The sequence below is a fragment of the Babylonia areolata genome, chromosome 7, assembly GCF_041734735.1.
Source record: "Babylonia areolata isolate BAREFJ2019XMU chromosome 7, ASM4173473v1, whole genome shotgun sequence".
NCBI classification, from domain to species: domain Eukaryota; kingdom Metazoa; phylum Mollusca; class Gastropoda; order Neogastropoda; family Buccinidae; genus Babylonia; species Babylonia areolata.
In genome coordinates, this window is record NC_134882.1 from 10,283,619 (window position 1) to 10,307,551 (window position 23,933).

The window sequence follows — 23,933 nt, forward strand, 5'->3', positions numbered from 1 at the left end:
GCAGTGCAGAGTCTTTTGGTGTGTGGCCTCCTGGCGACCTAACATCAATGGTTCCGTGCGGACTACCGACGGTGGAACTGTGACGGATGAACCCGGGTGTGGCCATGTATGGGGGAATCTAAATGAGCGGCGTGGGAGTAATGCCACTGAAATGGTGTAGATGATGGGGCAGCAAAAAAAAAAAAAAAGTTTTGTTTTTGTTAATGAAATTAATGGTTATTTTGCTGCTGCTGCTTTTTTTTTCTTTCTTTCTTTTTTTTTTTTTTTTTTTTTTTTAAGCTAGATTGAACATTATCCAGTTTCTGAGTTTGCCTTTTTTTGGTAATTCATTATGTTCACAGTTTTGTTAACCAGTTCATGTTCTTGGTTAAGTTTCCATTATTTAGTTAGGTGTTTGACATATTTTCAATAAATAAAACCATACTTTGTTCTTCATAGGTTTGTTGCAATTTTAGGATGAAATTCAATTAAACTGAAGATCAGTGCAAAGTTTGTCGAGAAAAGTTCTTTTCTCGCTGTTCACTAATGTGAAATTTGTTGAGAAATGTTTTTTTCTCTTTTTTTTTCTTTTTTTCTTTTCCTGTTGCTAATTGTTGTGAAATATGTTAAGAAATGTTTTTCCTTTCCCAGTTTTGTTGAATTTTTTTTTCTTTCTTGTTACTCATCACTGAAATTTGTTGAGAAATGTTTTTTCTTTCTTATCTTGATGTTCATTGCCCAGCCAAACAAACACAGGGCAATGTGGCGGAGACAGTTAGAACACTGCATTATAAACCATGTGATGAGTAGTACACGCAGATTCTTCAGTGTTATACACATATCTGACATTAGACAACATCTTACCCTTCTAATTTTATTGCCTCATTCATTAAAGCAAAAGATACCAAAAACACTGATATAGAAATAAAAAAAACCCACAAAAAACCAACATTCAAACAAACCTGCACAAATCAACAGAAAACCAATACAAAAAACAAGTAAAATATATACATAGGAATGCCGTCTTTAAAAAAACCTCCTATTAACATTTTTGGTAATGAAAACACCTTTGGATTTAGAACAGGTCTAATGGTTAGACCACGTCCACTGTTTGATGTTCAAGGCTGATTTTTTTTTTTAAAAGTGCTGATTACCACAAGAAAAATGTGCATTATTATCATCAGGTCACAGCAACAATGATAAATTTTGTCACATGGAGAGAGTAGATTGTGAATTGTTGCTTCTAGTCCAGAAAACTGCACAGGGCCATATCGGGACTGTCACACCATGCAAATGCTCAACCGCGTCAACACAAAACTCATCTGTCATACCATGTAAATGCTCAACCGTGTCAACACAAAACTGTCATCTGTCATACCATGCAAATGCTCAACCGCGTCAACACAAAACAAACAAACAGATAGAATTAATCACCAAGACAAATTCACACAACACATTTCATGACACATCACCCAAACTATTTACCTCCTTTAGGCAAGTAAGACTAGGCTGTCCTGAGGACGTCAGCTCTTTTGCTTAATCTATGATCTCCAGATTAAAAAAAAAATAAATAAAAAATCATAAAAAAGAACATCAATACTTCAAAGTCAAATAAAATACACACAAAAAAGCCATAAAGGCAAATAACACTGAGAAGAAAAGAAAGGGGGTTGGACTGGGAAGGCGGAAAAAGCAGACTACAGTGAAGGAAGAAAAATGGCAGAAACAAAGAGAACAATAAAAAAAAAAAAAAGACATTTCTAGCACAGAATTTCCAAAAGGCGGGGATGCCATTTATACTGATGAAAAAGAAGAAAATATTTGTTTGTCAGTTCTGATGTTCATTCATTCATTCATTTACTTGTTCATTCACTGACTATGAGTAATACATTCAACATGTCCAATAATTATTCCATGAGACAAAAATTAATCATTGCCACTATGACACTATGATGATGACAGCAATGCATTTTTTTCTTGACATAACACCAGAGGACAACACAGTATTGCCAAACATTGGAATGTACAATACAATAATACTGGAATTTTTCTTAATTAAAAAGAAAATCAGGTATGTACATGATTGGTCATTTCTTGGCTCAGTTACCTACATAAAGTGTATCCATCAAATCATTCAGTCTCAGATGTCCCACAATACAAGTCTGGGAAAATGGAAGGGCACATCTGGAAAATGTTGACTGAAGTAACTTGAGTTCACATAAATCCTGACAGACCATAACAACTGGAATTTTCCAAGCATGAATATATATACCCCTTTGGCATAAAGTGCATGTGCTGCATGGCCACTATTAAGGTTCTGTCATACAAGCAAGCAAGACAGAATAGTAGTTAGTAGTGATTTTAAATTTGAGATGCCTGATTTAAAAAAAAATCCTTTTCAAGTATTTAACATTCCTTTTGATAAAGATTAAAGCTGAATGGCAAGAACAACATAACTCCCTTTTTAATATGAGTCCCCATACACTGTCCTTGAGAGGGCTGGGGAACCCCAGCATGTGCACCTGAAGCAAAAATGCATGCGCTGTCTCGGGCATGTTGAATGGATGACAGCTGAACACCCATGGACCTCCTGTATGGAGAGTTGGCCCAGGGAAAGCACACTGCAGGCAGGCCCCAATTACACAACAAAAAATGTCTGCAAAAGGACCTAAAGACTCGAGGCATCAACAGGCATGTTGGAAGCTGTAGCACCAAAACAATCATCCTGAAGGCAGACAGTGCAGGAAAAGCCTCTCCAAGTTTGAAGAGACACTTGCCTGACAGTCAAGAGACAAAATAACAAAGAAGGAAGGCTCAGTCTGGCGGACAGACTATAAATTGACTTTATCTGTGCAAGTGTAGGAGAGACTGCCGTTCCTGAATAGGCCTGTCAGTCACTACGGATGCTGGACAGAAACGTCACCCAGAGCACAACTCCTCAGTCTCCCAGGGCGGAAGACTGCCCACTATGGGGATACATGCTGTGTGTAGTAGGACTTGAAACCCTGATACCAAAAACAGGGTGGCAAGTTGTGAAGACTGGCCAACACCACAAACTGTTTTTGTCTCACTGTGTTTACACACACATTTTTCCTCCATAAAAAAACCACACCTAACTTCACCTTGCAAGTGTATCTCAATGCACTTTCTTTTGTCTGTGTTTTACACCACACACTTTTTTTTTCAGAACTTTCAGGCTGTATGCTAATGCATTTTTTGTCGTGTCATGTTTAGCTCCTACCCCTACCCACCAACCCCAGTTCACTGAGCACACTGTGTCTCAAGAAATGCCAGGTGAACTTCACCAACCCGTCGATCAGTGTCTGAGGAATGTAGACGTTCAAAACCGTATGCTACAAGCGGCCGGACAGACTGTTGTCCCTGTAGTAGTTCTTCATGAATTTCACTGTATCCAGTGGGTGAGGGTGTCTCCTGCCTCTCTGACCCAGGCAACTCGTGTTTCATGGACAGGAACAACACCTTCCTCGACCCCTGTATCTGCTACAAGGAGGGGGAGTAAAATCTATCTAGAGGGGGTGGGGTGGGGGTGGGGTTTCAGTGCTCACTAGCTGAAGCTGAAGTTTACCACGGGGGAATCGTTAGTCCAGGTCACAACAGTGCATGATTAAAAATGTCCTTGCACAAAGATGAGATTTAGTGTCCTGACTGCATCATTTGTTAGATGTGATGGGTATCACACTCGTTTTGAAGGCCTTGCTTCTCTTGTTCAATTAACAGTCCCATAACTGTTGTCGCCCATGGTCTGGGACTCCCATGCAAAAGTTAATCTGTCAGTTGTTGTTTCAGTTTTGCCTGTATAATCTCAAAAATGTTTGCAAATTTACAAAAGAAAAAGTACAAGGCGAAGTGTGGCGAAAGGATGCTCATACTGCAAACTATTTCGTAAGCACCCACCCCCACTGCACAATGTTCACCCTAAAGTTGGCAGTGGGCATTTCCTGGGTACTTTACCATTTGTGGGAGGCCATTCCCGTTCTCTGACCACACTAAGCGCGTTGGGTTACGCTGCTGGTCAGGCATCTGCTTGGCAGATGTGGTGTAGCGTATATGGTTTTGTCCGAACGCAGTGACGCCTCCTTGAGCTACTGAAACTGAAACTGACCACACAGCGCTGGCTGGGCTGGGAATGGGAACACAACGGCTTTGGAAACAAATCATGTATTTACAAAATACTGGGCGTTTACAAGGTACTTTGCAGTAGTTACTTTGAGGTTTAAAAAACCCTGTTGCTCATTTAGCTGGTACTTTACAGCAGTTGTTTGCAGTACATTCAAAAACAGTTCAGAGTACATTCAGTTTCAAAAACGGTTTTTGGTTCATTCGGAAGCACAGAGATCATGGCTCTTGTCTCTCACTATATGTCTTAGGAAATGAGAAAAACAAGTGGCATATGGAAAAAAAATATATGGGGGGAAACTAACAAATGAAAACAGGGAGGTCAAAGCCAGCTTCCCCATTACTCAATCTGGGCACCGAGGAAGAAAAATAAAAACCAATATATGAAACTCTGTATTTAAAATGAATAATCTGCAAGATGTGAATGGAATCGGTTGGCAAAATAACATTAGTTGAGGTGATCGTGGTAATGATTAAAATGCCATCACAGATCACAGTTTTGATGACAGTGACAAGGGTATTTCCTTGCCACACGTTCAAACAACAAAGCTGATGAGATCAAACATTAGGGATAAGCAGTCAGTACAACTTGTGTGACAGAGAGGCATGTACATGCGTAGGCCACTTTTTACACATCGAAGGAGAAGTTAATAGATCATTATCGAACTCTGACATGTTTGTTCAATCATCAGTAATAGGTCAAACTGCATGCTCCATGTCTCCCTGGTCACACCTGCATCACATGATGGTCTGCTTCAGGGGCATTGACTTGTCAGTGCCTAACCCTTGGGACACATGAAATGGTTCTGTGGTAGCTGAAAACTTGTGATGCGGGAATCCATTTGATCTCCTTTTCTCGTTTTGTTAGATGGACACCCCAGTCTCCACGATGAAGGCAGCTGTATGCAGCAGGCCCTCAGCCGTACAGCTTCCAGGTCACTGGAGTTGGGTCGGGCCAGTACCTCTTCCTGATCACCTGATGGGGGCGGGGAAGGGGAGAGGGGCAAGACCGTAGCAGGTGGTCTGTTGTCCGGCTGTCAGTCTCACAGGGGCACTGTGCTTAATGACCAATGTAGACTTTAATGTATAAATAGTGGTTTGGGCAGTTGTGGCCTGTCCTGAGTCTGAACACTAACACCTGTTCCCGCCTAGTCAGCAGGTAGTATGGGGTCTGTCCTTTTGTGGTGTGGGTGCTGTTGCATCCACTTCCGTTGCTTGGCCTTGATGATGTTTTTTTTCCTCAGAGTAGCTCATGGACCTACTCTAGTATGGTGCCTTCCTTCGTGATTGCAACAGCAGTCTCATTGCCCAGCATATTGCAGCTCCTGCAAAAGAAGGCAAGAGTGGAGGACAGGTCGTTCAGGTCGGTGTTTTTGTTGGACTGTAAGGCCCGCAGGGTGTACAGGGCCTGGCATCAGTCAGGAATGCTACATTATGTGTAGCGTGAGCACTGACCTCGATGTGGGCTGCTGCTGTTTTCAAGGCTTCTGCCTCAGCCTTGTAGTCGGTGGAGTAAAGGATGATAGGGAAGCAGATCTTTTCTTGGGTACTGGATGAAGATTCCTGCCCCACGATTTCGTACACCTTCCTCAGCAGAGTCATCAGTATAAACATGAGTCCAGGACTCCTTGGATATTGGGTTTGAAGGGTAAGGGACTTTTTCTCAGGGCCACTCTGAGAGTCTCTGGAGCCAACACCAGTGATGCTGGACTGAACGTGGCTGGATGTTCCCTCTCCGCACGCAGGGACAGCCAGTTGATCTGTGAGGTTACTTGTTTTGCTGCCTCTTGTCTTTTCTGTAGTCAGCAATTTCCAAACTTACTCCACAGCTGTACTGACGCAAAGAAATGACAAAATGCAACATGTTGGTCTCTGATACGTTTAAAAAACAACAACCAGCAACTAAAGGTATTAAGGATCTATTATCACACGAAAATCACCCATGCATCTTTCTCAATCACGCATACATAAACACACACACTGTGTACACACACACATGCATGTGTCACATCACATGCATGGTATACAGTCCCAAAAACAATTAAGCTTTGACTTTGACTAAACGCGCCAGCTCATAGAATAAAGTCTTCATGTAATCGTTGCAGAAAAAATCACGTGAATCCTTCTTGTCCATGTGGGCTTTCATTTTAAAGGGGTGGAGGAAGAAAATGACCTCGTCGTAAAAGCTGTAGCTGGCGTTCCTGTCGCCTTTCCACAGACTGCTGGCCGACACGTACTTCACCTCAGACTTGGGCACCAGACCGTAGTGAATAGCCGGTACCGCCAGTTCAATCAGCACGTTGCGCCTCAGGAAATGCCGGGTGAACTTCACCCATCCGTCGATCAGCGTCTGCGGAATGTAGAAGAAGTCCAAAGCCCTGTGCTTGACACGGCCGGACAGTCGGTTGGCCTTGTAGTAGTTCTTCATGAAATTCACCGCTTCCTCCTGTGTGGGCGGCTCCCACCTCTCCGACCCGGGCAGCATGGGCTGCATGGGCGGGAACGACGCCTTCGCCTCCTGGTACATGTCGGAGAACGAGTTGACTGGTTTCTTGAGTCTGCCGTAGTTGGGGTCCAACTTGAGGAGCTGGTCCGAGCTGAGGCCACTGATCTGTTCCAGGTCGGCCATGGCCTGCAGGACGGCCGGGCGTCCGCGAGACTTTGGCCACCAGTACCACCTCCAGTCGTGGGTCGGCTGGTCGGCCCGCATGGTGCTGAAGCCGTGTGGGATCCACATGTTGTCTCGCGGAGCTTTCAGGTACTTCCACGAGTTTGTCAGGGTGTCGTCCCCTATCTGTAGGTAGCCCCGCACGCCCTGAAATCACACGGTCACTTTTTGTTATGATTCATGTTTGTTAATATTGATATTTATGTAGTACCCATCTTCAGCCAGAGACCAAGCTCACCGCGCTTTACAATTAAAGGAGTCGTTTTCCCAACAAGCTGCCTCCCTGGGTACAACCGACTGACAGCTGCCTTTGCATTCTTCTTTCGTTTCTTTCAGGAGGAAGGTGGCAGAATGGTTAAGACGCTCAGCTGCCAATACAGAGAGTCCGTGAGGGTGTGGGTTCGAATCCCGCTCTCGCCCTTTCTCCTAAGTTTGACTGGAAAATCAAACTGAGCGTCTAGTCTTTCGGATGAGACGATAAACCGAGGTCCCGTGTGCAGCACGCACTTGGCGCACTGAAAAAGAACCCATGGCAACGAGAGTGTTGTCCTCTGGCGAAATTACGTAAAATGAAATCCACTTTCATAGGTACACAAATATGTAAGCATGCACTCAAGGCCTGACTAAGCGCGTTGGGTTATGCTGCTGGTCAGGCATCTGCTCAACAGATGTGGTGTAGCGTGTATGGATTTGTCCGAACGCAGTGACACCTCCTTGAGAAAGTGAAACTGAAACTGAAACTTTCGTTTCCTGTGTCATTCAGTCTGAATTCACACACACACACACACACACACACACACACACACACACACACACACACACACACACACACACATTTACACTCACCAGACACTCTACTCAAAGGGTAAACTGCACTTTCATTTCGGGCACAAGTGTCATTTGAGATGCATGATTATAATAATTCAATAGTCTCGTTGTCAGCTGATGTTCGTTTCCTGTGTCATTCAGTCAGAATTCACACACACACACACACACACACACACACACACACACACACACACACCACACACACACACACACACACACACACACACACACACACACACACATTTACGCTCACCAGACACTCTACTCAAAGGGTAAACTGCACTTTCATTTCGGGCTCAAGTGTCATTTGAGATGCATGATTATAATAATTCAATAGTCTCGTTGTCAGCTGATGCGAGCCATTATATCATTATATGTATATCGTTGTTATTACTTTAGGATTCTCCTGTACAAATGACATAAGGAATGAACAGATAAAGCCATACATACATGCTGATCATAAGAGAGAGATGAATCACTGTTGACAGAAGATGACAACTTACCTGAATATTCATTCGTGCAACAATAGTGACACATTCGTACATGAAGTACCACGTGTCGCTGAGCCCTTCAACGAAGGAGATGTGACGCAAAATGTCATCTTTGTTATCGACAAGGAGTTCATCCACATTCGGCACACAGTAAAAGATATGCCTGGAAATAAGATAAACCAGCGAAATCTTTGTAAAAAACAAACAACAACAACAACAAAAAACAATGTATGTACGAAAAATTCCTAACCAAGATGTCCACATCATTTTCTATTAAACCATACAATTGAAAATAAGTTGAACAATCAAGTTACGTTTTATTTTCATGTGACATAGTAAATATCAGGTATCTATCCTTGCGAAAAATGTCGTCATCACTTTCTACATATATGATAGTCAGTATTTGGGCTAGAATTTGATTATAGTGGAGAGTGTCTTGCCCAAGTTACATCCCCACTCTCTCGGCCAAGAGGGTTTTAGGACAGTCGGCGTTGGGATTGTTCCCAAAGGCCAACCAGCCCACAGGGCTGTAGCACTAAGAGCCAGTGCAATTTTGCCTCCAAGTTTGAGAGTCATAGTCCTTCACAAAAGACCAAACTGTAAATGATTTCCCATTGACTGGAGAAACCATTGTTAATACAGCTCTCACTTTACTGTTGGCCCAAATGTAAACTTATGTCAATCTGTGATATAAGCCGAGTGTTGGGCATCACTTTCTACTCAACCATAATACCTGGTATCTATCCGTGTGAAAAATCTCTCTCACAATCTCTCATATTATACCAGATACATGTCCTTGTGCTCTCTCTCTCTCTCTCTCTCCTCTCTCTCTCTCTCTCTCACACACACACACAAACGCACACACATCTGTATTGCCTCCCCCTCCCCCGTCCTCCCATTACCCCCCACCTTAAAAAAATCAAGAATTAGAATTTCTTTAAATGAAGGCTTATGTTCATGCAAACCACTCAAATATCAAATTGTGGGAATTATAAAGAACGATTTGATTAAATAGCAGATGACGCTGGGTCGGACACACCCTGCACAAGCATCCAAGCAGCAATACAAGACAAGCACTGCAGTGGAACCCACAGAGGATGCATGAGCTCGAAAAGTGGGCATACCCAAAAGTAGATGTGGGGAAGATGCAAAATGAGATGGGGACAGGTGGTTATAATCTATTGACAGATGGATAGATACAGATACTGTAAACTGCTCTGTAAGCGCCCACCCCCTCTTTTCACAAATTTCTCCCTTGGGAATGGCATCGAGCTCAGTGGGGGAATGGGCGTTTACCACGTATTATCTTTACCATTTGCCGGAGCCCATGCAGTCCCATACTTTTAGTTTCACACTGACGGGCGCAACAGCCGAGTGGTTAAAGCGTTGGACTTTCAATCTGAGGGTCCCGGGTTCGAATCTCGGTGACAGCCCCTGGTGGGTAAAGGGTGGAGATTTTTACGATCTCCCAGGTCAACATATGTGCAGACCTGCTAGTGCCTGAACCCCCTTCGTGTGTATATGCAAGCAGAAGATCAAATACGCACGTTAAAGATCCTGTAATCCATGTCAGCGTTCGGTGGGTTATGGAAACAAGAACATACCCAGCATGCACACCCCCGAAAGCGGAGTATGGCTGCCTACATGGCGGGGTAAAAACGGTCTTAAAAGCCCACTCGTGTTCATACGAGTGAACGTGGGAGTTGCAGCCCACGAACGCAGAAGTTTCACCCTAAAGCAGCGGATAGGCGTTTACTCACGAATATTTAATAGAAATATTTTTAAAATCAGTGGCGATCACTTGATCCACACGTGAGAAGTCTGGTTAAACTCGCGATATCAGTTGGATAATCCAAAGACCACACTAGTGTCTATGGATAATCCAATGCCGAGAGTTTGAATTCACCTGCATAAGATTTGTGAGCTTTCGACGTGGATAACTGAACGTCCTGGGACAGACGTATCGTTTTCCACGGCTGTAACTTCATTCATTTTGACGAGTGGGTTGAAACAAGAAACACCGATGAATTTGCCCGCTGTTCACAGAGCCATTCAGAGTTTGGTGCATACTGATCGATGATTAGAGCGTTATGTTTCCACAACCAATCGAACGTTTCGTTCGTTTATTTATTTATAGTCTGTTCATCTAAGATGATGATATTAGACCGAATATAAGTGATATTATTATTATTATTATTTGGATTATTATCATTTCTATCATAATGATGATTGTTATTATTAATTAGAAATCGACATTTCTGTATAGTCGAATGAAAAGGGGGGGGGGGGGGTGAGATGGGTGGGGGGTGGGGGGTGGGGGGGGGGGGGCAAGGGGGAGAGGACTAAGAAAGGCAATCGAACGTTGACTCAACATGGAGTACAGGAATGCTTCTTGATCTTTTGCATGCACATGAACACATGAAGGACGTTGAAGCACTATGATGAATTGCGGACATGAGTCCATCTTCGCAACCTGGTAACCCAAGGGCAGAAATGTCTGTGCACAACTGAACACGGACATACACTGACTCGGCAACAATTAACCTTCCGGGGCACTTCTGGACGGCACTTTCCCGGCCGTGATCAGATCTTCCAGATCATAATTATGGTTTGTATTCAGTTATACAGTCTTTAAATACTGTTCTGTTGCACTGCATTTTCCACATCCACCAACCACGCGTTCCCCATCTCTGTCTGTATTGCAGCATTGTGACATTGACATTTTATCATTTCTTTTTGTTCCGATCTCACTGACACACTCTCACCACATCTGTGTTTCACACAATCATACTGGATCTGTGAAACGTCTGTATGTGTGCGTGCGTGTGTGATGCGTGTACGAGTATGTTTGTGTCAGTGCCAGTGCGTGCATGTACGCCGCTTTGCGTGCGTACAAGGCTTAAAAACGAATAGTAACAACTCACTTGAAAAAGGGGCGGTGCATGGTCTCGGTGAAGGGCAGGTTGTTCCAGAAGAAGATGTTCCAGTTGAAGACGATGATGAGCACGATGTCCTCAATCACGGGCCGTCTCCACTGGGCCACGGGGAACCAGTGACCGTTGCTGTTGGCGGGTATGTCGCAGCGCTCGGCCAGCTTGTCCACGAGCCGAGCCTTCAACATCCGCTCCTCCCGCCTACCTCCAGACGCCAGCCGGAGCTGCATGCTGCCCAGGGTCACCCGGACCTCGCTCGTCTTGCGCACCCCGCGCCAAGGGGTCCGCACACGCGAGGCTGGCTGCACTGCCGCGGCGGGGCCACCCGCTTTCCCGAGAACACTCACCCACGCTTTCAAGAGCGAGTACTCCTCCTCGCTCAGCGCTCTCGCCTGGTGCAGGTCGTCGCTCAGAACGTCTAGACACTGGAGGAACTTCGACGCGGGTTTACACATCCACGCGTCCAGAAGGGAGACCAGTTTCTCCACGTCGGCTTGTGATTTGATTAACTCCACGCCGTTCAGAGGGGGGGTGTTCCCCTGTAGGGGTGTGGTGGTGGTCTTCAGCTGGTAGAAGCCAGAGAAGGCGTCCAGGTCTCTGAAGAGTCGCTGTTGGATCAGTTGGCGCAGGACGTGGCAGCGCAGCGTGGGCACCTGACAGGGCAGCAGCAGGGACCAGAAGCCAGCCTTACGGTACAGGCTGCATGTTGGCACAGCGGCCGAAAAGCTTCGCTGACCTAGGAAGACTGGAGGGATCGAAGGGTCGAATCTGTGAAAGAACAGGGAGGAGGAAAGTGCAGGGCAAGCGCACAAAACGAATGCAGTCACACACACACACACACACACACACACACACACACACACACACACACACACACACACACACACACACACACACACATCATTATGCATCCTCTTGTGCGAATTTATTCTGAATGAAAAATACCAGTTTAGCTTTATAGGATCTATAGATTATTATTTGAAAAGAGGATGATGTGGGGACCCACAATAAACACCCAACTGGACTATTTGATAAGTAGCTAACATTATAATAAAGAACATTTTTAAATACTCTCCCCCAGGCCCCCACCCCCTACAAAAAATCTGAAACTGGCGACATGTGTTCAGTAATGTCTGGAGGCCAAAAAGGTTTTATTTCTAATCAGCGAGTTAAAATGTGCTCTACCGTTAAATGACACTTGCAACTGCATTCAAAAGTTTCACAATATTTTGTAATTGGAAGAAATGGAACCTGGTACAGGTGTGCTGCTTGGGGCTTAGTAGGAACTGCTTTGCAGGAAATGCGTGCTGCTGCTTTGAAGGAACTGTTTAGGTGGCTGTGTGTTGCCTAAATATGATTATGGCTTAGTAGAAACGTGTGTTGCATATAATTATCTGTTTGAGTTAGTGCTTCTATGTGCTGTTAGGGATGGGCATTTACTGGGTACTTGACCCCTTGCGGAAGCTCAGTCCCTTACTTGGTTGCACCACTTTCAGTGCTGGCTATAAGTCTCTCAATAAACTGGTTATATCATAAGGAAATTTTAGAATGTGTAATGGATGTGTTTCTGTACTTAAGATTAATTTTCTCTCCCTCTGTGTCTCTGTCTCCTTGCTATCTTCACTATTCTTTTTTTTTATTTTCTTTATGACTGCTCCCTTCCATCCCCCTTCCCCCTCCCCTCTCTCTCTCTTAATACATACGTGCGCACGAACTTATTAAATTTTGTGTGTGTTTACTTCAGTTTAAACTACGTACACTCGTTCACGTACTTTGTACCAGATGTTCCGCCATCGAGAGGCGCGGCATCTGGAGATGTGTCGCTGACTCCGTGCTTCACCAAAACATTCCCATCAAAATCCCGCACGAAGTACATCCTAGAGTTGGGGCTAGGGCGTTTCTCTCCACCGCTGAGCACTCGGGGAACCACGGCCCAGGCCCCGAAATGAGCATAAGCATTGAACCACAGGCTTTCGTTATACATGGGCCCGTGATCCATGTGAGGCGGGAACCGAAGTTTTCCGATGGCGTTCTTCAAAGTCATGGTGCAGTCAACGTCCAGAAGGTATTCGGCTCCACTGGAGATGGCAGCGAGGTAAGCCAGGTTCTTCCGGAACACAACGGTTAGAGGCTTCTCTGGGGTGGCCGTCTTCTTCCCTTTGACGTTCATCACCGGTGGCAGGTAGGTGCAGGCTGGGGGACTGGAGACAGAAAGGTGGGGATAAATGGGCTATCTGTATCAGGGCTCAGTGACGAACTGTAAATATTGTTCCTGTAGAACCCTGAAGAAAAGAAAAGAAAATTACTGAGGCACAAATGCAGTCTCATTCATCATGCATTGCGATAATTAAAAAAAAAATCTCAGACAGGCCGACCTCTGTTGACTAACCTGTCAATGGCTTTCAGAAGAGAGTTTTAAAAGAAAAACAAGAACGCTTTAACACAAACATAAACATAAGTAACCTATACAATGTAAACAAAATTCTACCTGGTAACATGTCTACAAACTGAAAATTGCCAGTGGACACCTCATGTCATTAGCGCAAAAAAAAAAAAAAAAAAAAAAAAAAAAAAAAAAAAAAAAATCACAGAGAGAGAGAGAGAGAGAGATATGCCAAAATATTATATTGAAAATATTATATTGAAACAAATTACTACACATTGATTGCTGCCACTAACGAAAGAGTTTTGTGCACTGGACTTGGAAACATTGGCCGGACTCACACACAAAAATGACTCAGTTCAGTAATAAATTACCATGCATGATTATGGTTAATTCTTCCGTCACGGTCAGATAAACCACCGAGTCAACCAGAGTGATACACTGATGCGGTTTTACACTGTGACCCGTAATTTATGTTGACGTATCCGCATCAAAGTTGTGTTTGTGTTCATCAGGTATGGTCTAGCTAGAAGGAACCAAGCACTGACCGTGAAAAAGTAAATTCCAGACATCGCATCACGAGGCAGTCTGAGCCCGAATGGTACAGCACTGTCCCGATGGAATGTTATCCACCTGACAGCATCGCGAGATAGTCTGAGTCTGAATGGTGTAGTATTGTCCCGATGGAATGTTATCTACCTCAGACTACATAGCGAGATAGTCTGAGTCTGGATGTCTTCTTCTTCTTCTTCTTCATTCGTGGGCTGCAACTCCCACGTTCACTCGAATGTACATGAGTGGGCTTTTACGTGTATGACCGTTTTAACCCCAGCCACGTAGGCAGCCATACTCCCTTTTCCGGGGTCGGATGTGTTCGACTTGGATGTGTGCGGGTCGGAATATACTTTGAACATGTGGATTCGCTTGAGACCCGAGTAAACCCGAGTTGCTTTGGTTCAGTGTGAATTCGCCTCAGTATCTTCTTGGTGGTGGTGAATGTAACTGTAGGCCTACATCTTACCTTGATAGGTCGCCAAACAAAGCAAGTTTTGTTTGCTTGCTTATTTGTCTTTTATTTTTATTTTTTTGCTGTTGTTTTTTTCGTTTTTTGTTTTGTTTTGTTTTTCTGTTCTCATTTGATTTTGTTTTATCTTATCTTATAGCTGCTGCCCCATCGTCCAGGATTTCAGTAGCATTACCCCCAAGCCGCTAATCGTATCATCATCATCAGTCCTTCATCCTGGGAATCGTCGACGGGGAGGGGGCGGGGGGCATGAAGCAAGTGGCAGACGACCTCCCCCCAAGCTGTTCTGTTGGCAGCTGTCAGGAGAAGATCCGGGAAGGTCATCCCTGTCCTCTCATTGATGCCATCAAGCCGGCTCTTGCCCTGTCACCCGCGTTTCCATCCTTCCTACAAAGCGCCCATCAGGATGGATTTTGAGGGGTTGTGTATGTCCCCCATACACATGTACCCAGACTCAGTCTGCCACAGGCCCCGCTACCAGCAATCCACAGAGAGCTGTCAATGCTAGGTGGACGCACACAACTGACAGGAGACTGCACTCCTACCATCGAAAGGCCTGATACCATCACATTAGGTTTATGCCTGAGGTGAGGCCATGATCTGTTCCTTTAGCTCATTTAACTCTGCACCTTTGCATCCTTGCTCTGGCATAAACATTCGCCTCATTAACCTCCTGGCATTCACTTGAAATTTTTTTTTTTTTTTTTTTTTTTTTTTTTTTTTTTTACAGAGAAACACTTCCTTACCTGCATCCCTTCAGACTGGCCACTTCACCCACAGCCAGAATCCTCCAGCCGGAGGGCACAGCGAGGGGGTCCTGGCACTTCCCTGAGGTGACGTCCAGCACTATCCACCTGCTGTGCGGCTTCAGCTTCAGACTTCTGGGATGATGATAAGAATAACAACAAAGACAAATGATAACGACGACGAAAACAACAACAACAATGATGATAATGAGAAGAAGAAGGATGATCATGATGACGGCGATAAAGATTATAATAATAATGATACTACTACTACTACTACTACTACTGCTGCTGCTGCTGCTGCTGCTACTGCTGCTGCTGGTGATGATGATGATAAGAAAAAGAAGTAGTTAACTTATGTAGCGCTTTCCACGTAAAACATGCTCACTTGTGCTTCAAAACCTGACGTTTAAAGCATGCATTTCTGCACTGGAAACGAAACTTTACATCTATATCCCTGCACAGAGATCCAACCAAACCCCCAAACGCTTTTTTTTATCATAAACACACACACACACACGCTCTCTCTCTCTCTCTCTCTCTCTCTCTCTCTCTCTCTCACACACACACACACACACAAACACAACACAACACAACGCAACACAACAGTACAACTCACTGTGAATAAAGCAGCAGGTCCCCAGCCTTGTTCGCAGCGTCCCGCGACATCTCTGAAGCACCTAGCGAAGACGACTTCACCCCCACCCTCACCCCTCCGCCACCACCCTCCTTCTTCTCCTTCCCCTTCCCCTCCCCTTGGAACGTCCGCTTCACGCCCCTACCCCCACCACCCTCCTTCGTCCCTCCACCACGGGCACCCCTCTCCTCCTCCCCACCAACGCCGCCGCCGCCATCGCCGAGGAGAAGATCGTGAAGGTTCAGCTTCTGCTGGTCCTCCTGGCCCCGCGCAGGCGCCCACCCATGCGCAGAGACGGTTTCCTGTGAAGACGCCGACCTCCCGCTGATGCGTCTGCCGCCCTTGCTGAGTCGAGAAGGGACGGCAGGGTGGCTGTGATAATAAATTATGATGATAATAATTATGATTATAATCATAATCAAAATAACAAGAACAAGAACAACAACAATACTAATTATATAATGATAATCACGATCATAGTAATAATAATGATGATAATAATAATAATAAAATAATGATAATAAGAATGATAGTAATAATTCCGTGTATATAGCGCCTCCACTTTAAACATGCACAAATGCACTGTACATTTTTTGTTTTTTAGAAGAAGAAGAAAAACGAATAAAATATACATTTAAACACTGAAAAACTGACATGTCATGCACGATCATATACAGACATGCCAAAAAACATTAATTCATGCTCTCTCTCTCTCTCTCTCTCTCTCTCTCTCACTCTCTCTTAACTATCACTGCTGTAGTCTTTAAAAAAAGATGTTGTCAGTATGGCTTAAACTACGATCTTTTAACTAGCAATCCTGAATTTTTTTGTCTCATCGACCACTTTTTGTTTGTACATTTCTTTGTTCGCTCCTTCCCTCTCTCTCTCACACACACATACACAATGGGGTGCCGGGAGAGTCAGAGGAGAGAAACTCATTACCCACAACACAACACCCATCACACATAACTATCAGACATGATTCACCCACACCTGTGACCGTCTCGGAACGCCCCCCCCCCCCCCCCCCACACACACACATACAGAGAGAGAGACAGAGAAAGACAGAGAGAGAGAGAGAAATTCACCATCCACAACACTGCACCCACCACACAAACATATCATACATGTATCGGAATCACCCATAATCATATCACCTGTAACCGTCTCGGAGTCGCTCCTGAAGCGTGACGGCTTCCTGGCCCGTGGGTGAGTCCACCTGCCGCCACAGCACGCGCAGGTCGATCAGCACGAGCAGCGTGGCCACCACCACCAGCAACATCCACCCCTGGACCAGAGCTGGGGACCACAAGCACAGCAACGCATGTGTGATAGTCAGTCTTGTCCATCAATGACCATCAACAGCAGAGGAGGTAACTGCTGTCCCAACTAGATAATCTGGGCTAGAATTTGATTACTAGTGGAGAGTGTCTTGCCCAAGTATGTATGATAGTCAGTCGTGTCCGACAATGACCATCACAATAGCAGAGGAGGTAACTGCTGTCCCGACTAGATATCTGGACTAGAATTTGATTATTAGCGGAGATGTCTTGCCCAAGTTGTATGATAGTCAGTCGTGTCCGACAATGACCATCAGAACAGCAGAGGAGGTAACTGCTGTCCCAACTAGATATCTGGGCTAGAATTTGATTATTGGTGGAGAGTATATTGCCCAAGTTGTATGATAGTCAGTCATGTCCGACAATGACCATCAAAACAGCAGAGGAGGTAACTGCTGCCCCAACTAGTTATCTGGGCTAGAATTTGATTATTGGTGGAGAGTATATTGCCCAAGTTGTACGATAGTCAGTCGTGTCCGACAATGACCATCAGAACAGCAGAGGAGGTAACTGCTGCCCCGACTAGATATCTGGACTAGAATTTGGTTATTAGTGGAGAGTGTCTTGCCCAAGTTGTATGATAGTCAGTCGTGTCCGCCTAGATATCTGGACTAGAATTTGGTTATTAGTGGAGAGTGTCTTGCCCAAGTTGTATGATAGTCGTGTCCGACAACGACCATCACAATAGCAGAGGAGGTAACTGCTGTCCCAACTAGATATCTGGGCTAGAATTTGATATTTTGTGGAGATCGAGTGTCTTGCCTAAGCTGTATGATAGTCAGTCGTGTCCGACAATGACCTCAGAACAGCAGAGGAGGTAACTGCTGTCCCAACTAGATATCTGGGCTAGAATTTGATATTGGTGGAGATTGTATTGCCCAAGTTGTATGATAGTCAGACGTGTCCGACAATGACCTTCAGAACAGCAGAGGATACGGCAACTGCTGCCCACAACACAAATGCTACAAAAACGACAACACGTTAAGAGAGAATGCTGAGGGGTTTTTTATGTTTGGTACTGTAAAGGTTCCATTTACTTTGCCATTCATTTTTTTATTTTATTTTATTTTATTTTATTTTATTTTATTTTATTACATTCGGGTTTCATGTCGACACCCAGTTCAGTGCTATGGCCGACGGGGGGTTCATTAATCCAGAACAGAGGGTGTGGGGTAGGGGGTGGAGGAGGAGAGAAAAGGAAGAATACGTGCCAAACATTACACACTGATACTACCAGAAAGAACGACCACGACATTTCGATGGGTAGTGAGAATGCAAGGCTTTTGTTTTTGTTTTTGTTTTGTTTTTTGTTCTTCAGTTTATCTTCTATTCACATAGTGGTTTGTTTTGTTTTTTTGGGGGGTCTTTTTGTGTGTGTAGGTTGTCCTTAGTGTTCCAACTCACATCTGTCTGAATGTAAGCTCGGCGCTCAGCCAACTGTGTTATTTTTATGTACGAAGGCTCCGAAGGTAGGCGACTGAATTAGTTACTTTAGGGTTTAAAAAGCTCCTTTGGTTATTCAGCTTGGCGCTACTTTAGGGTTTAAAAAGCTCCGTTGGTTACATAGCTTGGCTATCTTAGGGTTTAAAGGGCTCCGTTGGTTATATTTTTTAATAGCTTGGTTGTTTTAGCGTTTAAAGAGCTCCTTATAATATATATATATATATAATTACATATATATATATGTGTGTGTGTGTTAATAAGCGAAGAGATACAGAATGCTGCTGAAAGAGGCAACATCCGAGGGATGTATGATGGTATCAAGAAGGCACTGGGACCAACACAGAGCAAGACTGCCCCCCTCAAATCCTCCACGGGGGAAGTAATCAACGATCCTAGCCAGCAGATGGAGAGATGGGCAGAACACTACTCCTACCTCTACTCCATAGAAAACATAGTGTCCAACTCGGCCCTCGATGCCATCAAGTGCATGCCGGTCATGGAAGAACTTGACGCAGAGCCAACTGAGGACGAACTCAGCAAGGCCATTAACAGCCTGACATCAGGCAAGGCACCTGGCAGTGACGGAATTTCCCCAGACCTCATTAAACACTGCAAGACTACTCTTCTGCATCCTCTGCACACAGTCCTCTGTCAGTGCTGGAATGAGGGAGCTGTACCGCAGGACATGAAGGACGCCAAGATTATCACCCTCTACAAAAACAAGGGTGAAAGGAGCGACTGCAACAACTACAGAGGCATCTCACTTCTCAGCATTGTAGGCAAAGTCTTAATTCGCCTGCAGAAACTGGCCGAACGCGTTTACCCGGAATCACAGTGCGGTTTTCGAGCAGAGAGATCCACGGTAGACATGATCATCTCCCTTCGCCAAATCCAGGAGAAGTGCAGAAAGCAGAGGATGCCCCTGTATGTCGCATTCATTGACCTCACCAAGGCCTTTGACCTAGTCAGCAGAGACGGCCTTTTCAGGGCTCTTCGAAAGATCGGCTGCCCCCCCAAACTACACAGCTTGATTGAGTCCTTCCACTCTAATATGAAAGGGACGGTGCAGTTTAATGGTAACCTCTCCAAGCCCTTCGACGTACGCAGCGGTGTCAAACAAGGCTGTGTCCTCGCCCCCACCCTGTTTGGAATCTTCTTTGCTCTTCTCCTGAGACATGCGTTCAGCACAGCGCAAGAAGGGATCTACCTGCGGCCCAAGACAAAAGTCCGCGAAGCCCTCATCAGAGACATGCTCTTTGCTGACGATGCCGCAGTTGTGACCCACACCCAGCCGTACTTGCAGTCACTGATGGACCTCTCCCAGGCCTGCAAAGATTTCGGTCTGACCATCAGTCTCAAGAAGATATATGTCCTAGGCCAAGACACGCCATCTCCACCAGCAATCACCATTGATGACTACGAGCTTGAAGCCATCCATCAATTCACTTACCCTGGGTCCACCATCACCGACAACCTCTTCCTTGATACCGAGATCGACAAGAGGATCGGGAAGGCAGCCACAACGCTAGCCCGCCTCACACAAAGAGTGTGGAAAAATCCCAAGCTGACCACGAAAACAAGGATGGCTGAATACAACGCCTGCGTCCTCAGCACCTTGCTGTATGGCAGTCAGGCGTGGACTACTCATGCTCGTCAGGAGAAAAGGCTCAATACCTTCCACCTGAGAAGCCTACGGCGCATACTCGGCATCTCCTGGCAAGACAAGGTGACAAACACCGAAGTCCTGACTCGCGCTGGCCTCCCTACCATGTATACCATGCTGAGACAACGTCTGCTGCGCTGGCTGGGCCACGTTCGCCGCATGGAAGATGGTCGCATCCCAAAAGACATCCTTTATGGAGAGCTCGCCACGGGGCAGAGAAGCATCGGCCGCCCACAGCTGAGATACAAAGACGTTTGCAAACGTGACATGAAGGCACTTGAGATCACTGATTCCTGGGAGGGCCTTGCAGATGACCGCAACAGATGGAGAAGCACTCTCAAGAATCAGCTACGGATTGGTGAGGACAAACTGTCAGCTGCTGCAGCAGAAAAGCGAGCTCGCAGAAAAGGGACGGCAGCTGACAGACCAGCATCAGCTTACACATGTGACCGCTGCGACAGAGACTGTCTGTCTCGCATCGGTCTCTACAGTCACAGGCGACGCTGCTTGGTCCAAGCAGACAGCCCAATTAGACATTAGGTCGGGTATACTCTATCCATGGTCAGCCATGACCAAAGGAGGCCTACTACTAATAAGCTGATTACTTTAGGTCTTAAATAGCTCCATGTGTTATTTAGCAAGTTACTCAGCTCCGTGTGTTATTTAGCAAGTTACTCTAAGGTTTGAAGAGCTCCGTTGGTCATTCAACTGGTTACTAAAAGGCCCAAGACACTGACGAATGTTTGATTTGAAGAAACGAAAACCCGAAGGGTTATAAGGAAACATTGTACAACTTGTCCCGTTTTGAACTGCATTCAGACTGTTGACAGTTGGAAAGCGGATATAGCCCAACATGAAAAAAAAAAGAAAAAAAAGAAAAAAAAAGCAAGCTTGCGCCATTCACACTGCTCGTTGGCCAGTGATCGTCATATTGTGTGTTCTGCATGTCAGTGTCAGAGTCGTCTCCCTTCCTTTCCACCACTGTCCTGGGATGGTAGGTTCGTGTTAACTCCTCCCCCACCCCTCCCCTATTTTTGTTTTTGTTTTAAACTTCTTTTTATTCATACTATACATTACACTTTCATTCATACATTGGAAGAAAAGAGGGAAAAGCAAAACTTACACGCACACTCGTACACATACATACGCACATAAAATTAATCAAACACACACAAATTATATAGTAACACACACACACACACACACACACACACAGCGGAGAGTTGTAAATCTAGTAATGGAATAGTGTCTACTGCCTCCCTTTCATATGGGCTAACTGCATATTCTTCTTCAACATGTTTTATCACTTAATTGATTTCTTTTAAATAATTCTTGTCCTTCGGTAATAACTTGTTAAATTTCCGGAAAGTTTTGCGTTTACATTTTTTAAATCAAATTTGAGTCTTAACAAGATCATTGAATGGTCAGTCCAATATTATAGAATTCTGGGTTATCTCTTTTAGGACCATATATATTAACAATCAGGAAGTCTTTTCATTCAGTTTCAACTAACACCATAATACTTTTTCTTCCATCACCCCTATATACTTTTTATTTTTTTAACCTTAATACTCTTGCAAAGAAAAATCAAACAGTCATCACTAAAACCAAACACACACACACACACAACACAACACACACACACACACACACACACACATATATATATATATATATATATATATGTGTGTGTGTGTGTGTGTGTGTGTGTGTGTGTGTGTGTGTAGACAGATAGATAGATAGATATGTAGATATAGATAGATTGATAGATCTAACAGCTTCCGCTGTTCTTGAAGTGACGGTTGGTATACTTCAGAGATAGATGACCGTATTTTGACTGCTGACACGACCTACACCAATATAGTTACACACACACACACACACACACACACACACATGCGCGTGCGAGCACATATTATACGACCTACACCAATATAGGTACAGACTCATATATATGGGCGCGCGTGCACACACACACACACACACACACACACACACGTGCGCGCGCACACACACACACACCGCGCTCGCAGATGTAGCAAATGTTCTGTTGGAGAGAAGCTGGGGGCGTGAGGAGGGGGCGCGGGGATGGGGGAGGGGTCATTTTCGGCGGAGGGGACGTTACGGGGTACAAGGGGGTGACATTTTCAGAGTAAGGGGGATATTTCAAAACGAGGCTAAAACGCAAAAAAGAGGACATTTTGACCGCTGAAAATGTCCGTATGGGACATTACGAACGGTGAGAAAGTCCCCGGGGGACATTTCCAGCGGTCAAATTGTCCCCCGGGGATGTTTCCGGAGTGTGGGACAGTCTGGGATGCTACACCGGAGGTCTTTCAATATAAATAGCATCCCCGCCTTCTGGAAATTATGTGCACGAAATTTCCTCTTTTCTGTTACTCTCTTTGTTTCTGCCCCCCCCCCCCCCCCGCCCCCCGCCCCCTTTTTTTCTTTATTCACTGTTGTCTCCTTTTCCTGCCTTCCCAGGTCATTCCCCGTTCTTTTTTCAAACAAGTCTTGACACTTTTTTTTCTCTCTTTCCCGCAATCTGTGATGTACTGTCTGTGCTGTTTTGCTCTGGCGGTTAGGTAGTGACATGTAAACACTGGAATGGTTACTACCTGCCCATTCTGTAGTGTTATTTGCCTATAGGGCCTTTGTTATGTATTTTTTGTTTGGTTTTGAAGTACTGGGTGTTTTTTCCCCCTTTTTTTTATATTTTTTTTTTACGAATTTTTGTAATCTGGGGATGATAAATTAAGCAGAAGGGCTGGCGTCCTCAGCATGGCCTGGTCTTATTTGCTATAAGGAGCTAAATGGCTTCTTCTTCTTCTTCTGCGTTCGTGGGCTGCAACTCCCACGTTCACTCGTATGCACACGAGCGAGCTTTTACGTGTATGACCGTTTTTACCCCGCCATGTAGGCAGCCATACTCCGTTTTCGGGGGTGTGCATGCTGGGTATGTTCTTGTTTCCATAACCCACCGAACGCTGACATGGATTACAGGATCTTTAACGTGCGTATTTGATCTTCTGCTTGCATATACACACGAAGGGGGTTCAGGCACTAGCAGGTCTGCACATATGTTGACCTGGGAGATCGTAAAAATCTCCACCCTTTACCCACCACACGCCGTCACCGTGATTCGAACTCGGGACCCTCAGATTGACAGTCCAACGCTTTAACCATTCGGGTATTGCGCCCGTCACTAAATGGCTAAATGTCATGAACTGTGTTTTGTGGGTTTCTCTTTGTGATTTTTGGTAGATGTGACAGTTTTGTGTTAACGCGGTTGAACATTTATATGGTTTGACAGTCCTGATATGACCCTGTGCGGTCGGCTGGAGTATAAGCAACAAGAACAACAACAACAACCTGTACTGCTGTTTTACAAACAATACAATAACCTAACAGTGAACCAGTTAAGCATTCAACCACTCCGACAATCAATCAGTCGATGGTTAAGATTGACCAACGAACCCACCAACCAATCCACAGTGTTACCAAATAATTGTGTAATTGAGTCAGTTAAGTTTAGAACAACTCACAATCCTTTTCCTGTTAACAGACTGCGTTTTGACAATTTACCCAGAAATGAAAGAATGTGTGATAAATATTCCACAAACGACATTGCTGATGAGTTCCACTATTTGTTTGTGTG

The 23,933-nt window shown here is 44.9% G+C and overlaps 1 protein-coding gene across 4 annotated transcripts in view; it reads right to left on the reverse strand.

The window, feature by feature from the left end:
* Window positions 1-845: 845 nt before the first annotated feature.
* LOC143283696 (uncharacterized) overlaps window positions 846-23,933 on the reverse strand; it is a 48,153-nt gene continuing 25,065 nt past the window's right edge. For all 4 annotated transcript variants that reach the window (XM_076589934.1, XM_076589933.1, XM_076589932.1 and 1 more), the window contains exons 3-9: window positions 16,984-17,125; window positions 15,809-16,198; window positions 15,190-15,324; window positions 12,809-13,237; window positions 11,028-11,804; window positions 8,116-8,266; window positions 846-6,931 (exon numbers count right to left, since the gene is read on the reverse strand). In XM_076589934.1, coding sequence (XP_076446049.1) covers window positions 6,158-6,931; window positions 8,116-8,266; window positions 11,028-11,804; window positions 12,809-13,237; window positions 15,190-15,324; window positions 15,809-16,198; window positions 16,984-17,125 — 2,798 coding nt within the window. In that variant the 3' untranslated portion in view covers window positions 846-6,157. The remainder of the gene's footprint in view (window positions 6,932-8,115; window positions 8,267-11,027; window positions 11,805-12,808; window positions 13,238-15,189; window positions 15,325-15,808; window positions 16,199-16,983; window positions 17,126-23,933) is intronic.